The sequence below is a fragment of the Sycon ciliatum genome, chromosome 3, assembly GCF_964019385.1.
Source record: "Sycon ciliatum chromosome 3, ocSycCili1.1, whole genome shotgun sequence".
NCBI classification, from domain to species: domain Eukaryota; kingdom Metazoa; phylum Porifera; class Calcarea; order Leucosolenida; family Sycettidae; genus Sycon; species Sycon ciliatum.
In genome coordinates this window covers 9,599,219-9,617,765 of record NC_088645.1, presented here as the reverse complement: position 1 = coordinate 9,617,765, position 18,547 = coordinate 9,599,219, and the positions used below count along the sequence as shown (strand labels likewise).

The window sequence follows — 18,547 nt, the reverse complement described above, 5'->3', positions numbered from 1 at the left end:
TGTTCTTCGAGCAGAGTTGATAAATATCATGAAGAAGATAATCAAAGCAAAACTACTAATAATTATTATGTTGTGCCACCTGGTGTGGTGGCACTCAAGTAACAGAGCAATGCAAGTTGCGATGGAAAAGAGAGAAGAAACTACGGTATCCGCCGTGTCGGTTTGGAGTGGTGTACGCGAGAGAGAGAGAGAGAGAGAGAGAGAGAGAGAGAGAGAGAGAGAGAGAGAGAGAGAGAGAGAGAGAGAGAGAGAGAGAGAGAGAGAAAGAGAGATAGAGTGTGTGTTTGTGCGCGCGCGCGCAAGCACGTATATGTGTGTGTACTTGTGTACTTATGTACATACGTGTGTGAGTCAACATAGGTGCGAGGAAATTACGAGCTTATCGGGTGCCAGGTTTCTCTAACGCATTTCCGGAAATGTTCACGGTTACGCCGCATAAAAACATTGTCTACCTTGCAAGACTGTATCAAGAATCCACCACGCGGGCAGCTGCTTCAACGTTCACTAACTTATTTACTTGGTGAGAAAACCTCATCACTTAGCTTAATTAATAACTTATGGCTAAAGTCGGAAAGGATTAAAAAAACTTGGGGAGGGATTGGGTTAGCATAAATATCGATCAGGATAGCAAGGTTGGCAACCTAAAGCAAAACATTCATGCCAACAGCTTCTTATACGGGTCAGGTGGAGTAATTGACAAGATAAACAAGGAGACAGAGACGACACTCGCTACAACGGACGAGCACATAATCATGTGAAAGAGTTCTCGTACATGTGTTTACTTAGTGGTTCCTGACAGCAAACACGGAGGCAGTTGAGTAAACAGGAAAGCCGGACTCTTCATTCAGTGCCATCCATCGCAGCACACTCGGGACGACGCACTCCGTCGACATGCCAACATGAGGTGCCATTACTACACATCACGTCGATGCTTCCAAACAGGGATACGGTCTGATAGCGGCGGAGGGGGGGGGGGGGGCACGAAAGAAACACTTCCGCCGTTATGGGGGAGGAAATCCACAGTAGATGGTGCATTGGATGTGTACGCAGCGCATCGATTGCAGTTGGTCAGATTTTGTCTGGAGACCATAGTACACGGTTGATGGACATGACCAGCTCCATGTCACTCTCATCAACCCTAAACAATCATAGAGAAGACAACACAAGACACAGGGCAAAGATCACTACAGTCGTCCCTCTTTAATCCAGCAACTTTATAAACCAGCACGCTCGATAAACCAGCACACTTTTCAGCAGCCACCATGTCCTCTTGATGCACATTGTAGCAGTAAATCAGATTTGTTAATCCAGCACCCACCCTAATCCAGCAGAATTTCCGTGGCACAAATGGTGCCGGATTATAGAGGGACCACTCTACCATTTTTTTTTTTAAATTTTATGAATACCACAGAACCATTAGATGCTGCACAGCGGGGGCGGTGGCATATTGGCTGGAAGTGGAGGCGGGGCAAAAGTAACTCCTACCACCCAGTACTAGGAGACTGACTGATTCTGTATCCCTAGGCAAGGACTCGACAGAACGCTGACTGCAAGGAAATATAATAATAATTATTATAGTGTACCCTTTGCCCAGCGCTGTCTTCAGACCCAAGCCCGCTTTCACTCTATGATGGCTAGTGGCAAGACCAGTTTGTTAGCTTGCAAGAGATAGCGCCGATGTGCAGTAAAGCAAGAAAATGCCTGCATGATTTCTACAAATTTTAAAACGTGACTTCTCCGGCTCACGGGTATTGTGAAAAAGGATTGCTAAGGCTAAACCAGACCGAGCCGATCGTCACGGCAATCCATGCTGGTAGAGTGCCACGGTACAAAACAAGCCCCCCCCCCCCCCCCCCACACACACACAATAGTAACATGTACTTACCCAAACATAGCCTTGAGGTTCCGCTGATCCAGCTGGTAGGATGGCTGACGGGCCAAATACTCAGACGCCATCTGCACAAGCACACACACACACACACACACACACACACACACACACACACACACACACACACACACACACACACACACACGCATATATTCTCATGTTACCTAATCAGGGTTCTAGCCAGGTCAAAATAGTAGGGGGGGGGGGGGGGGGCCATGGGAAACAGTTACCCTATATCCCATTTTTCCACTTTCCAATATTGTCTTGTCACGCCAAATGCAACGTATGGGGCGAATCCCTGATGACTTCTGCCCAGACAAATGTGCCTCTATGAACCATCTATGCATGAAAAACACGAAAATCGGAAAATGAGTAGGGGGTGGCAATTTTTCCCAGGGGGGCGCGCAAACAGAGTAGGGGGGCGCTGTGCCCCCCCCCCCTTTGGCTAGAACCCTGCTAATGCACACCAGGGTTTTAAGCGAGAGCAATGAGAGCATCCAGGACAAACTCCAAACACGCATGCCTGTGTGCAGCGTTGAGTTGCATGTACATGTGTCTGCTGGACCGGTGTAAGCAGTTTTTGATTGGTCGGGCCATATAACCTAGCCTTTCCCGCTTTGTATATGATACGGAGGGTATACCATGGTATACGCATGACCTCCGCAGTGGTAAACACTCGTTGGCGGCCAAGTTGGCTAGGTTATGGCCTGACCAACCGGACTGATTCCGCCGGGCCTGGTCTGCTTACGCACATTCACAGCCATAGGTCTACGTGTGCATGCACAAACTGCAAGCAAGCCACTGGCCTGGCAAACATGACAAACACGTAGTTGACTTACTTTGCACTTCTTCAACACTTGACGCAGTCCATCCTCCAGATGTAGCAAGCACTGAGGAGAAAACAAGAACACCAAGCACATATATGATGTGAGTACATCGTCCTTTCCCCATAACGTCTGCATGCACAATACCAAGAATAGATAAACAAGAGTGTGCAACTCCGCATCTCTTCTGCACAATCTGCAGATACCCCGGCCCACGGCGGAACTTTTTGTTGACGCCACCTTTCCAGAAAACACGCGCATTTTGCCGCAGAGCAGTGTGAGAACACGTGCTAGGCACCGATCTTGTAATGTAAAGCCCGGCCAAGTGCATTTGCAAAACTTCCCAAAAGACTCGCAGCGCGTGCATCGTAGAAAAGATTACGTCAACAAATATTTCCGCCGTGGGCCAACCCATCCGCGAGTTGCACACTCTTGTTTATCTACTCTTGACGATACCTAAGAGCATACTGAGCAAAGGATTGTCGTTTCACTGGTGGTGACGTCACTGGAAAAGTACATTATAATTGCACTGGGTTTTCATTAGTTCAGTGAAGAAGACTTGAATGAGATCAACTGATAGGCAACGCTGACAATATCGCCAGCTCTAGTCTGATATAACTGTAAGTTAGAACCAGTGCATGTTGGCCCAAGTAACTAACGTTACAATCACAATGCATGTCAACGTGATCGGGGGCATACACCCCAGTTATTACATCACTGCGTGTGACCACATGACATCATAGCATATGTCCACGTGACATCATAGCATGTGTCCACGTGACAACATAGCATGTGTCCACGTGACATCATAGCATATGTCCACGTGACATCATAACGTATATCCACAAGACCGGTCGGGTAACACGAGTACACTCACCATAAGTTCGGACATGCCAAGGTCCCACACACCAACGACCGACATGACAAGGTTTACAATCATACCACTAGCTTCAACAGCAGCCTGAGATTCCAGCAGCTGTTTCCTACAGACAAAGAAAAAGCAAGCAGAAAGATGTGCGGGTGTTGCACATGGTCTCACCAAGGGACACTCGCAGAGGGATTCATACGTGTGACAATTTTACATAAAATCTTTACACCAGTTTGCAAGACACATAATATGTTCTAGGGTTTTGCAAACTGGTGTAAAAACTTGACCATTTCAACTTTCCAGCATTCAACAACATACACCAAGGACAATGCCGTGAATGTTGATGGTGCATATTTAATTAAGGTTTGTGCTGGTGCAGTGATCGGCCAGAGGTTGAGGCACACGTGACGTTATAATACGGTGTTGATGTCTTACCCGTAGAGTAGCTGGGTGGTCACATCCGGCGGGGGTCGGCTCTGACTAAGCATCTCACAAGATCTACAGAACATACATACATGGCAACAAGAGAATACACAGGAGATTGGCACGGGACTGATCATTCAAACAGCACTGCAATGTCTGCTACAACTTCAATGAAATCACAAGGTTTGACGGCAACACCAGGAGACGCCTGACACTGTACGAGTAAGATAGCCAATGTCCCATGCATCCGTACAGTCCTACCTTCTGTCGACATTGGCGATGATGCACACCGCACTGGCTACAGGGCAGCTGAGTACCGAATGCTACAGTGGGATAAGGACAGGCACAAACAGAAAGAACACACAAACATGCACGCCCGCATGCACACATGCATGGATGGACACCCAGACAGAGAGACAGACAGACAGACAGACGGACACACACACACACACACATGCACAGGTTGATTAATGATAGCTTGCATGCTGAGGATAAAACAAGTACGCATGCATGTCAACATTGGGTCATAGACCAATGCAGATAGGCAGACAGACACCCAGAAAAGCCGAATTCTCCAAACGATGACACACCAGCTAGGTCCGGCTAGAATATGCATAACGTGCAACAGTAGGTAGCCGAATCACTCAGCATGAGTAAGACTTGACACTGACAAATCATTTCGACCATTGTCTACTAGCGATCCTAAATAAGACTGATATGGTGGAAACATTAAGAGTCGTCAGTATGAAGTCTTGCTTCCGTTGGGTAGTTCGGCTAAGTACTAATGTATGAGAGAGAGAGACAGACAGATAACAAATACACACACACACACATATATACACACACTCGCACACGCGCGCACACACACACACACACACACGCGCGCGCACACACACACACACACCCGCACGCATGCACAAGTGCACACACACACACACACGTACACACACACACACACACACACACACACACACAAAATCCTACAGCACTGTACCTGCACGGCCAGCTTCAGGTCGTAGTTTGCGCGGCGCAACACCTCATTGTGCGGCCGACTTGTTCCGTGAAGGATGAAATCAGACTGGTAGTCAGCACATAGTCTGTGGACAATGAAAACAAAACAACAGCAGGCCCGGGCAAGGAATTCAAACTCAAAACAACATACCACGAACAATTTCCTCTCCGGAGTGACACACATTCGACGTAACACGATCTTATTAGTAGTGGACTTCATCCTCCTATGGAATTCTCCAAGACAACAGCATAAATCCACCAAGGATGACAGACTGCCGTGCAAAGAAGGAGCACAAATACCGAATGCTCTTCTCGCATGTGATCTTCATAGTGCAAGAGACAGCCTAGCGCCAACGGGCAGAATTCATCCAGCTGTCAAGTCCTTACCCGCCGATCAGAGAACGCGCAACGTTTCCATGCAGCGGGGCGAACACATTGCCAGAAGGGCTTACGACGGGAAACGGTCTCTGCTCGGCAGTGGGTGAGCCGGGAGGACTGTGCACAGAATACGGAATGCAACAGAGCAGCAGCAGCAGCGGTGGTGGCAACAGCGGCAAGAACGTTCGTATGAATACACACAAACAGACACGCTTACATACACTCAGCTGCTAGAAGTTGCAAGATATAATCGAAAACATTTGCAAGGCGAGGGGAAATTCATTGATGCACACATATTTTATTTTCGCAGTAAGCAAGGAATCCTCAGCTCTTTCGGTTGTAAGACAATCAGTCTTGACAACTTCTTGCAGGTAGGTGTTCATTGCTGACTGCCTAAACAAACACACATATTTATGTTAACCTTACAAATATCTGTACATGCTGGTACCTGAACTATCCTTACGATGAGGCCATGTGCACAAAGACGCTATAATTTCTATACGCATCTTCCTCCACTGACCTGGACATGTTGACTGGCTTCATGGTTGCCATCCACTCGACCCAACGGCGATGCGACTCACGACTCAGTGTCTCCTTGGCCATAGCCATGGCTTCATCATGTCGCTGCAGCGAGGAGGAGAGCAACGACTGCTGCTGCTGCTGGTGGGGTTGCTGAGCTGTCCCTGACGGTGACACGCCAATCGCTATGGCTTCGCTTGCTTCACCGCACACGGCCGGGTCCGAGGGGAACGGCGGAGGACTGGGCGACTTGACGGTGAGCGGCGTGGTGGGTGAGTCTCGTAACTCCGACGTCAGCGAAGACGACGATGCAGCAGGGTTACGCAGGTGAAGATCTAGATGACTGTGGCGTTTCCCACTGGACGCAATCACTGCCTCCATTAGGTTATGACTACCAGGCGGGGTGGTGTCGCTGGAACGGGCTCGGTGAAGGTTTCTCCCCGTCAGCGCCGGGTTCGTAGGTGTGAAATCACCGCACGAGAAGTGGTCCAGGTTGCTCTGGTACAGGTTGCTTTCCTCGGGCAGCGGAGAGCGCAGTCCGTCTCGATGATGCAGCACCGCCGATGCCTGTTTGGTCGCCGAGAAGGGTAGGTCGCGTGGAATCGGCTTGGTTTGCGATGAGCAGCGAGGTGGACCCAGGCGGATAGGAGTGCGCGATCGCATGAAACTGCCAGCCGCATCCTAGAGAGAAGAGAACACAGCGGAAAGGAGTACATTCCCATACAGTTATAACCAGCACATGGTTGCAAGTAGTCAGTGCAACTTCTGCTGGGAAAGTGTATTTATGTCTACTTACTAATATACAGTATACTGGAAACATGCTGCCCACAGCTTTTACCAACAAGACATATTTAAAAACCAGGCTACTCTGTGTGGATCTACTTGTTGTACATGCAGACGAGAGTTCAAAAGACACGTATTAACAGCTACAAACTCTCCGTCACTCAAACATTCCATATCACTCTCTTACCTTGCATTCTCTTCGCAGGTCGCTTGTTGTGTCGATGATGTCACTGCTGCGTATGAAGAACGTCAGTACGTGCAACATGACGGCCACCGCATCGGCAGCCTGTCCGACGACCACCGTCCTTGCCAGGTGACGCGGCCAACACAGAGCACCGTGGACCTCGCTGTCATAGACAGAGCAACACAACATACACCCACCCACACAAACACAGAATTACATTTTAAGACCGCTTCATAATGCGCCGAAACAAATCGCAGTTACCAATGCAAAACTAAACACAAACAAAGAACAAACTGAGCAGAACTGCAGTCTGCGAGTACGGTAAAACCTGTACCTGCACGGACAGTCACACATTCATATTATGGTTGTGCGGTGCAAACCTCTAACTAAGGACCACCTGCCACTAAAGACCGTTTTCTCCGGCCCCAAGGGGTGGTCGTTAGTTGAAGGTTTTACTGTAGTTGCAAAGATGTGTCAACATACACCCTACCGCACACAAACACAGAATTACATTTTAAGACCGCTTAATAATGCGCCGAAACAAATCGCAGTTACCAATGCAAAACTAAACACAAACAAAGAACAAACTGAGCAGAACTGCAGTCTGCGAGTACGGTAAAACCTGTACCTGCACGGACAGTCACACATTCATATTATGGTTGTGCGGTGCAAACCTCTAACTAAGGACCACCTGCCACTAAAGACCGTTTTCTCCGGCCCCAAGGGGTGGTCGTTAGTTGAAGGTTTTACTGTAGTTGCAAAGATGTGTTACCTCATTTGTCTATGCAGTGCATCGACTGCACAGTTCCCGGTCGGTGGCTGCTGGTATCCAAACGCAGTGCTGCCGTCAGCGCCTGCTGTCGTCGCGGTGTTCCCGTCCTTGTCACCCTCATCGGGGTACGCCAGCTTGGAGTCGGTCAGTGAGCGTCTCAGCGACCCGTCCTGTACCGATGCCACCCAGCCGACATGGTGTGATAGCACAGCAGTGAGAACCGATGGCAGAAACCTACATAAAAGTAGCACCCCAAGAAGAGAACAGAAAATGTGAAATGTTGGATCACTAACATAGAACTACTGTTCTCTTCGCTATTAATTTTCTTCGTCTTTCATCGTTGTTATTGCACTTTGTTTCCACCGTTTGGTGTTGCATGAACAAAGTCTCCACATGTCAACTCAACCCGTCCTATTGATTGCGGTTATAAAACATAGAAGTTGTTCGTTTACCAAAAGTGATGATTAGCGAAATTCAACAGCACAAATTGACGTGTTAGGCAGTACAGGACCCATTTTACCGGCAACAGCCACAGTCTGATCTGGCATGCAGGGGTCTAAACAAACGTTAATGTCCGAAACTGTTGCTCTTTTCGCCACACTTCTCACTCGCCTGATCCTAACACATGCCAGTCATGAGCAGGTGTCACGGGCATACCTGTCATGGCCTCCCGTTCGGAATTCTTTCGATACGCGTATAAACTCGCGCACAAAGCCGCATCCGATCTGGCGACGAGAGTACTCGAATGCTGACAGGGACAGCCACACGGGCGACTGCAAAAAACCAAAAAAAAAACAAGAACGAGCAGTTATACAAAACTACATCATAGCATACACAGGCACACCACAGCACTGCTAACCACTATATTGTTAGAGGCAGGCGTCATGCATTGCTCCTACAACCCCCCCCCCCCCCCACACACACACATACACACTGTCACGCAGCCACGCACACACGCAGCCATGCACGCAAGCATGCACATACCCACAGTCATAAGACTCATAACCCAACCAATCAATAGAGTTTACCGCACACTTAGCGGCAATATGAATGCACTCACCTCAACTCGCGGTGCACTCCACAGGCTGGCTATTCTGCGACAAAGGTCTTCCTGTGCCTAAACAGAAGGAAAACACACCGACAAACAAAATCACAACTCTGTACATACACTTGCATTACAAGCCGCCAAACCTAATGACATCACCACTAATGGTTATTGCACTATTGAGGTTATGCGATGACATCACCATTCGTGATTCGGCATGCTTTGACGAAGTCACGGCATAATGCTGCACTAGCAACTCACGCTACATACATAGCGCCCCAAAGCAGTTCTGCAAACTCAGCCTCAGCCCCACGAAATCATTCGCATAACATCTAATACTTGTCGCCTACTCGCAAGCGTGTGTGAAAACAACTGTGACTGGCGCATAGCAAGCATGGAGCGTATCTTTACAAGAGGGCGCTCGTACCTCCACAAACGCCGGACTGTTCTTCAGGAAGAGCTTGGAGGTGACGGCCGACTCAATGCCGTCACGCACGCGCAGCGTGTGCCGCATCAACAGTGGCCAGTGCGTGTGCAGAAAAGCACACAGAGTGCTGGGCAGAGAGCAACAAGAATGTCATAACACATTCACACACAAGGTCAAGGGGAAGTAAACAAAGTAAATGGCTGTTCCTATCGTTGGAGCTCATGCATCCTGCCGACTTCCAACTGTAGTCCGAAGCATACAAGAAGCTCGTCAAACCCTCAACTCAGCAAATCCTAGCTTGCACATCAAAAGCCTTCAATCGCCTAATAACCCCCCCCCCCCACACACACACACACATATACAGCACCACCACACCCCACACACACCCATACACACAATCATCAACAAAGCAATAGTGGGCATTACCAGTCTAGGTATACTTTTGTCCTAATGTACAGCTATCAATTTTCCAAAACCAAACAACGCCTGCCGTAGTGAAAATGCGTCTCACCTGTTCTCAGGTGGAGTCTCAATAAGGATGACGACAGCAAACCTCAACGCTTTCATGGGCACAGGCTGCATTCAAGACAAGCACGCGCCAACGCATACATGTCGTCACAGTCACATAGTGCCAAACTGAATTCGTCAACTGTCCCGTTGCTAGTGCATGATGTAGGCATGCTGGTGGACAAGGCGGCTAGCTCATGCTCGGTGTAGGAAGGATGGACACAGAAAGTCACACAGACAGCCGTAGACAGGTGAGATCCCTTGCGTCACATTGCACAACGCATAAACATAATGAAACACAACACACTCTCGCATTAAGTGGTCTTCGCAAAAACAAAATCAAAACAAAAAAAGTTGACACTCATACACACACACACACGCGCGCACACACACACACACACACACACACACACACACACACACACACACACACAGGCACACAAACACACAGGCACACACAAACACACGCACACGCACAATGCGAACGCACTCACCTCTTCATCCTGCGACCAGACGCCGTCGCTTCCGCTCATGCGCTGCTCGTGCAGGCTGTTGTACCCGCTGCTGCCCACCGAGGACATGCTGGACGCCGGTGTCAGGTGTGCTCCTCCGGGGGTTGCAGCTCGGGCACTCTCCGCTCTCGATCGTGACCTCGCACCACCCACAACGGCACCGCCACCGTTCGTCTGCGGCGTGGAAACCGGGGTGGCCAGGCGACTGCTGGCTGTCATGGACGGCCGGTAGCTGGTTAGCAGAGCGGAGGGGCGCCGTCGCGTGTCGTGACTCGACGTGGAGAACATGTCAGAGTGTGCCAGGGCCTGATCCGATGCGGAACGGAACATGTTGGAGCTGCTGTGAAGAAACTCGGTCGAGGATCCTGTACAGATTCCATTCAAACACAACACCAAACACATAAACACTTTTAAAAAAATTCTACCACAGCTTGGGAAACAATTGTGCAACACGCTACCAAGAGCAAGCTATAGTTTTTCGTGGTTCCAAAGCGATTAGTTTCAGCAGTTGTCAGATGCACCAGGAAGCTACTATGATTATCAGTTTGATTCAACTAGCATTACTAGTCTTTGTACAAGCTATCTGCACCCATCACATTCACACGAATTGTGACAAAACGTAGAAGGCACATAAAAGCTCTTGTACATTGTATATTTTCACAGGCAACGGCACACATCATGCACATCTTCGAAGCAGGCACTCGACCGACTGTAACATACGTAGAGGAGAAGTCGTGGACTCGGGTCCGTACGATGAACACGACGACACGCAAAAGGAATCGTCCGATCTAAACGAAACACGGAAAGATACAGAAGCAAACAAGACAGACATTCACAAGGTCCCCAAGCAGAACTCACACACGTACCTTGCAAGGCACACAATAGTACTACAGAAGTACCTCAAGTACGGTCAGTCAACAAATACTCGGCGCATATACATTTTCGGCTACTAGTATTTTGGGCCTGGTCACGCTTGGCCGAACATTTGTTGAGGCAGAATTTTGTTTTGTAAGGTTCAGTGTGACAGTGTATACATGCAGAAGCAGTACGCGCCGAACATCTGATGCAGCTGAAATGTGTTTAGCCGTGGGAGGCCGAAATTAGAATGGACCGAAAATTCGTGGACTTACTGTAAGTCACGAGATTCCCTACAGAAATACGAGTCCAAGGTATCGATGTGTCGCAAGACGGTGCTACATAACACACAGCGCATTGCACTGCAAGGGTTCCAGCCACTACATGTACACCAGAATCTGACCGGACATGGGGATTCTACCAAGGGTGCAGACTGCAGAATGTTGTGTTGCAAGGATGACAGCTGGTAACAGTGTACCATACACAACAAGACCATTCCAGAACTTCACCATGCCACCGGAATGTGCCGTGCTCAGATTCCATTAGGGAAAGGAAAGACGGGGATTCTCTTCTCCCCTTTACCGTCTAAAACACTGGGGTCTTCGAGGACAACCGTGCAGGCTACTCACGTTGGGCTTCCGCGACCTTGTTTCCGAACGTACATCGTGAAGTTGTACGTCATCATGAGGCGTGACGGGCTCCTACATTGAGCAAGAAAGACAACGGAGTATAGAGGTAAGATCACACGCTAAATACCACCCCTGGTCAAATAGTCTGCAATCGTGCAGGGTCATGTCATGGGCTTCCACCCACCCATCTTCAAGGCAAACCATACGCAATGGACTGGCACGCACAATCTTTGGAGAACACCGCAGACTCAAACGCATGACCACCGCACTCACTTCAACTGGTGGATCTTGACGGATGCCTGACATCCGCGCATCGGCAGCGAGTCGATCATTTCACCCAGCAGCTTGTGATCGGAGATCTGCAGCAGACGGTGCAGACATTGTACAAGCTATCGGACAAGAGTATGTACGCATCATACAAATCACATGGGATGCACCCTGAGTGCTCAAATCAAATGCTCGACAGTCTGGGGGAAAGAGTGACCAACGGGACGTGTTGCTAAATAGCACAATGTCCATGTATGTTAGATATTGTACCTCAACGGTGGGAGTGTTAGATATTGCATGCGTCTTCACCTTGTACATTGTCTCTGATTGGACAGCTGCACTTTCGATGCATTTCTAGTATTCATTGCTACTGTGTGTTACCGTCGGACAACATTACGATTAATTTTATTGTTACATGTACGTTCTATGTCAAGTCAACCCTCAGCCTGTGTTCCCATTCGTTTTCTAGTTCTATACCTACTGCCATGACTTGTCCCGTTTATGCTTATACAGTCTTCTTCTTTTCCCGTCGTATTGCTTTCGTTTACGTACGGGAGACTTCTACGGTATGTCTCTATTCGCCTCCACGATGTCCTTATCCTGACACTAGCATTTTCTGCGTCGCGTACGGCTGGTGGGAATATCTACCCCAGCCGTCGTGATGTAGACGCTTACTCTTCATTACTGTACTACGTGGAGGACAGTCGCGAGTTCGAGTAAACGGGACAAGTCATGGCAGTAAGTATAGAACTAGAAAACGAATGGGAACACAGGCTGAGGGTTATAGAACGTACATGTAACAATAAATCGAAATGTTGTCCGACGGTAACACACAGTAGCAATGAATACTAGAAATGCATCGAAAGTGCAGCTGTCCAATCAGAGACAATGTACAAGGTGAAGACGCATTCAATATCTAACAATGGAGCTAACCTTGGCAGCGGTTGCCGGAGAAGTGTCGTGCGTGTTGGGTGGCTCGCGCAGTGGAAGTTCATACCAGCTGTTAGAGCTAGTACTGCTTGTTGCTGGGTTTCTAGGTGTTGAACACCGACTGGCCACAGACCTGCAACACAAAGCAAACAACCAAAGTCTGATCTTCGGAGCTCCCTCTGATACCAGCCCGGGAAGCTAAAGCAGTGCCATCTCCGGCACGCATGGGTGCATAGAAACACGAATTGATGTCTACTTTTGCTGGTGTCCGGCCAGTCTTGCATTTGAACGCATTGCCATCAAGACAATCTAATCATCAAGCTAAATCACATACACCTCTCCCTGAAGCTACTAGAAGTGACTATCTTTGAACGTTTGCGGTACTCCACAGTACCAGTCATGTGCTGTTTACCGCCTCCCCGTTGTTGTATTCTAACGTTAACGTTATTCATTGACTGAGCGTTCTTTGCTTTGTACTACACCCTGCTATCATGTTAGGCTATTTCCTACAATAGTAGAGAGGTGGCGCACAACGAAAATTCGTTAGATTTCGACTAGTGTTGAAACGATCTCACCGGATACTCGTTAGCTCGCTCGCCAGAAACTCGGCTCGTTTGTGCGGCCAGCTCGTTTGCACTAACGAACACCGTACACCGTACTCCGTACACATGGCAGTACATGTAGACCGTTTTGCAAAGATTGCAAGTAGCCCTGGTCTTCGCTGCATCGCGGGAGAAAACTTCTTAACGACTGAGCGTAACTTTCACTCGAATGGAGACGTGATCGAAGCATATCCCGCGACAGGTCAGCAGATGCGGAACAAGACATCAGTAGAGTCCACCAAAGCTGCAACGACAACTGAAACAACTCAAGTGTCGTGCAGGCATACAGTCACCTGTAACTGCGAGTGATTTTCACTTTGCGCTGGATCGGGACTGGACTCTCGATCGACCAGGGAGTCAAAATATTTTACGCCTCCCTGGTCGATCGAGAGTCCAGTCCCGATCCCGCGCAAAGTGAAAATCACTCGCAGTTACAGGTGACTGTATGCCTGCACGACACTTGAGTTGGTTCAGTTGTCGTTACAGCTTTGGTGGACTCTACTGATGTCTTGTTCCGCATCTGCTGACCTGTCGCAGGATATGCTTCGGTCACGTCTCCATTCGAGTGAAAGTTACGCTCAGTCGTTTAGAAGTTTTCTCCCGCGATGCAGCGAAGACCAGGGCTACTTGCAATCTTTGCAAAACGGTCTATTCTTACAAAGGCTAATCGACGACGGCGCTGAAAAGACATCTCGACACCAAACAGCAGTCCGAAGTGAAGCAGCAGCAACCCCAAATGCCGGCGGTGATAATTTGAACCAGCTGAAAAAAATCGAACTTAGAAAAAAAATTATTCAAAAAAATAATCATAATATGATTTGCCACATCAATGGAACTCGTTAGCTCGCTCGATAGCTTGCTCGTTAGTGGAACTGATCGCTCGTTTGTTATAGATACGCTCGTTTCAACACTAATTTCGACCGTCCGGGTTCGAGTAACGAAAGTTGCTCCGAAGATCCGTCCAAACGTGACCGAAACAGAGCAGATCTACGAAAATATTTTTCGTCACCTGGAGTACTAAAATATTGATATTTTACAACTCCTTGTCTTGACTCTTCGTACCCGCGCGGCCGCCGCGTCGACCCACTACGAAAAGGTTCACGCGTTGTGCGCAACCTCACGGTTGACGAATATTCGTTAGCTTTTTTCGTTAAAAATATTCGTTACGGCGCTACGAATTTTCGTTGTGCGCAACCTCTCTAATTTACTGTTTCCATTCGCTTCCATGTAATTGGGCGACACGGCCCGTTTGGTTCTGCGAATTCAAATAAAAATGTACCTACCTACCTACTTCCACACACTGGCCCAAAGAAAACAGAAAACATACCCACAGACGCATTCAACCGTGCACATGGTATAGCGGTGGCGAATGAAATCCAACCCCATGAAGAGAGCAGAGGCACGGTTCACTGCACAGTCCGCTGTTCACAGTGCTCGGACTACGCAGTCCCCGGACTGGTCAGTTCTCGAGGTTGCATTTCACTCCACGGCACCGCATATTATCAAGAACATAATAAAGTAAAACTTACAAAGAGGGAGATGTAGGTCGCTGGCCAGCAGATCGATGTGTGCCTCCGTGTTGATCCGCATCCGATGCGTTAGACGAAGGCTTGCTGGGAGAGGTGAGGAATGACGAGAGAGAGGCAGCTAGACTTTCAACGATGGACTGTGAGCTAGACTGCGAGGCTTGCGACTGTGAGCCAGCGCTGGCCCTGTGGCGAAACGTCGGGTCGGTGCAGGAGGCCGTGGGCCGAGCGAACGGAGTTGGCTCCCCGGCACTTCGTGTGACGGCAGAGTTAGCCGGTGTTGCGTAGCAGAGGCTACTGCGGCGTGACGAGTTGGGACGATCATTCTGCATACAGCAGGGGCAAGATCACAACGTACACTAAGTATTGGTCAAGTCAGAAATATGGCAAAACACACGCAAACAAGCAGGCACACGCGCGCACACACATGCACACACACATGCACACACACACACACACACACACACACACACACACGCACGTACCCCCCCCCCCCCCACACACACACACCTCAGACCTCAGACATGCCCATCGCGGAAGCGATGATACCGAACAGCTATGTTAGACATAGCAACTTGTGCTGGGATTACACCATTCAACAGCTTGCAAGGCCGATGAATTGACCGCCACTATTTTCTAGCCTGTTATCCACCACACAGCCCCCCCCCCCCCCCACACACACACACACATGCACACACACACACACACACACACACACACACACACACACACACACACACACACACACACACAAAAAGGCAAGCAAGAGCGACCAAGAGTAGTGATTTCGCCAAGTAGTTAGAGGAGATAGAGAACAAAGACAAAAAATGCCTCTTCATTCAGGGAGTGTCGGCAGACACATACATGTACATATGCAGCAAGATGGATGGTGAATGGATTCTGTGGCCGGTGCTGAGTTAGAGAATGTTGCCAGTATATGTATTGCGGGTTGAATACTGAACAGTTGCCCATCGGACAGAGTGCCATGCAAACAATAGGTCACCTTAGTGGCATCCCAGTAATGAGTTACACAGCTCCTTCTGTACTGTACTGTATGTCACATGTGCTTGCCTTTAGATTTCTGAAATCATGTGACTCAGGTCTGATACATACACATAGTCAGGTCCACAGACAGAATCAGCATACTTGATGCAGTGATGCAATGCCTACTTCTTGGCCATAGGCACAAGGCTGCCACATGGAACAGCATGCAGGCATTGTTCCTGACACTTGACAGTACAACAATCAGTCCCCCAGTACACCCTGTACTTCCCACTGACAGGGTGCAGGCTCAAAGCACTTCTCATGTACCACTTGTCACACTGATATTTTCGCCTTTGCTCTCCCGCCATCACGTGGTGGCCCCATGACACCTCACGTGACAGGTGGAGATCAGTCCCTTTGCCGAAAATAATTCTCCAAATCGGCTACTTTCCTTCATTATGAAAGAGATTCAGAGCACTTTTTTTGGAGACTATGAGACAAAAAGGGACGAAGACAGCACACGAAACACAACACCTACCTCAATGTTCCTTGCAGATGACGAGCGGGCCCGGGTTTTCGGGTTGGCCGCCTCCGACGGCCGCGCGATGGGGCGATGTGTGTCGTACAGCGGCTGAGGACAAGCACGCTTCTCGCCTTGCTGGAAGACAACCACACGAATGTCCCCCTCGCAGAGCGACAGGTCGCCACTGCACCAGACGCAAGAACACAAAACAAAGAGATGACCTCACACACAGGTACACTGGAAATAAAATAATCATCGTAACAAAACGCAATCTATCTTCTCCGTCGATGTTGACAGTCGAGTCGAGCGTAGTATAACACACGTTACAGTGCACTGGCGCTTGAAAGACACCTTCTGACACAACAACATAACAACAGCCGTACTTACTTCGTAGGTAGAAAGACTTGATCCAATTTGAAATGTTGCGTATTTCTGAACGGACAGTGCAGACACGGAAGAATATTGGCAGAGCAGTTACAAACAAGGAATCGTGAATTCAGCAGCATTCAATCTTGGGTTGAAGATGAGTTCAGTCGTATTGAAAACAAGCGTATAGCGGCCGACCCCACTCCAAGTCTCAATTTCCAAGGCCCAAGGAAGTCGATGTGGCCAAAAATATGCTGACAATAGTGGATAGTGAAGCAACAATTTTTAAAATTTCGCAAATGCGACGCATAGCATTATAAGCGCCACATCCTTCCATTCACTTACATATCGTTGCTTGTATTTCCTAGTAAATAATCTCGCTGTGGATGGTGGGGATACTTCTGTTGTGCTTCTGTGGATGACTGGGTAGTTGCGGAATAGTCTTCGGGCCCATAGCTATGTCGGTCTCTGTGATGAGGATGATGAGACCCTGGCCGAATCACCGAGGCGGGAATCATTGTATCTAAACCTCCTGGCGGCTACCGCCACCGACTCCACGCTCTCTTCTCCATTTCGCCACGTCTACGTAACAACCCAAGCTCACAAACATTCAGCGACGGCATAAACTAAACTCCCAATCATGTCTGATGAAAGAGCTACCTCTCGCAAAGTCAGTTTGGGTATCTTCAAGGACAAGTCTGTAGTCTCAGCATCAAGCAAAACTCACAAGGCAAGAGTGTGACTGTGAAAACGTGACCACACACCACGTTTGTAGATCTACAGACAGTCTAGTCATGTGTGATGTAGCTATTGTAGGTTAGGTCTACATGACTCACTACACTGTACTCTGTAGACCAGACTGTAGTACAGAAGATGTAGCCAGCTAGCGCTCAGTCTCATCTCTCACTCTCAGTAGATCTACATGCACTTGACAGAAGCCCACACCCGGTAGATCAACCCGGCCTTGTGTGGAGGCTCTGTACAGTACTGCAATTTTCGTAGTGCTAGCTGCTCTGCGCAGTCTGCATACACCGGCCTGATCTGAGACTGAAGGCTGAAGCGTGAAGGCTGAATTGAAGTCGTGAAGAGATAAAACGGCATCCATGTAAAGTCATGTGATCATGACTTTCTGTGTTGTTTTTTTCCCGATCAACCGCTCTGATCTCGAGCACCCATCATTCCATCAATCATGCACACCACGTGGTGCGTGGAGTCGAGTAGATTTAGATCTACTGACTCACTGTCGACATGTCATACTGATCGGACTCGGAGTCGGAGATGAGCAACGCAGACTGTCAACTAATACTTACTTGTCAAGTGTCAGGTATCTGGTTATGTGAGCTTGAGGCTGAGCGCCTGAGCTTAGGCCAGGGAGCATCATGAGCTGTGGCGAGTGAGTGTGGTAGAGCTGGGCGAATCGTTTTTGCTCCAATCCAGCAACCATCAAAAGAAGGCATAGAGCAATGATAGTACAGTACTTAGTAGCAAATGAAGGCATGTATTCAAGAAACACTCGATTTCATAAAGAAGAAGGAAAGAAAGAGAAAAAGAGTGAATGAAGTTTCACACATGCACACTGAAAAGCATGAAATAGAAACCACTAAAGCATGGATAAAACACAGTCAGCACGTCACAGTTCCACAACTACTAGGGGTAAGCGGATTATGCCGGCCTACTTTTTGGCCCAATCAGGTCTTTTTTGAGAAGAAGCACACATGTAC

The 18,547-nt window shown here is 48.7% G+C and overlaps 2 protein-coding genes across 2 annotated transcripts in view; one reads left to right on the top strand and one right to left on the bottom strand.

Moving 5' to 3' along the window:
* LOC135811387 (DNA-directed RNA polymerase I subunit RPA12-like) overlaps positions 1 to 148 on the top strand; it is a 3,766-nt gene extending 3,618 nt beyond the window's left edge. Inside the window, exon 4 of the mRNA XM_065324618.1 lies at positions 1 to 148. This exon is cut by the window's left edge and continues 690 nt beyond it. The gene's annotated coding sequence lies outside the window, so the exon portion shown is untranslated.
* Positions 149 to 196: 48 nt separating this feature from the next.
* Positions 197 to 17,594, bottom strand: LOC135811386 (uncharacterized). The gene is made up of 24 exons (XM_065324617.1): positions 17,172 to 17,594; positions 16,848 to 16,892; positions 16,476 to 16,644; positions 14,957 to 15,279; positions 12,829 to 12,958; positions 11,902 to 11,987; positions 11,629 to 11,700; positions 10,865 to 10,932; positions 10,127 to 10,509; positions 9,637 to 9,701; positions 9,126 to 9,252; positions 8,714 to 8,770; positions 8,311 to 8,426; positions 7,654 to 7,887; positions 6,885 to 7,044; positions 5,916 to 6,595; positions 5,405 to 5,512; positions 5,001 to 5,103; positions 4,268 to 4,329; positions 4,019 to 4,081; positions 3,593 to 3,698; positions 2,731 to 2,781; positions 1,886 to 1,956; positions 197 to 1,138 (listed from the first exon to the last, which is right to left on the bottom strand). Exons 1-24 carry the CDS (start codon positions 17,342 to 17,344, stop codon positions 1,069 to 1,071), a joined length of 3,522 nt encoding a protein of 1,173 aa, XP_065180689.1. The 5' UTR covers positions 17,345 to 17,594; the 3' UTR covers positions 197 to 1,068.
* Positions 17,595 to 18,547: the final 953 nt, after the last annotated feature.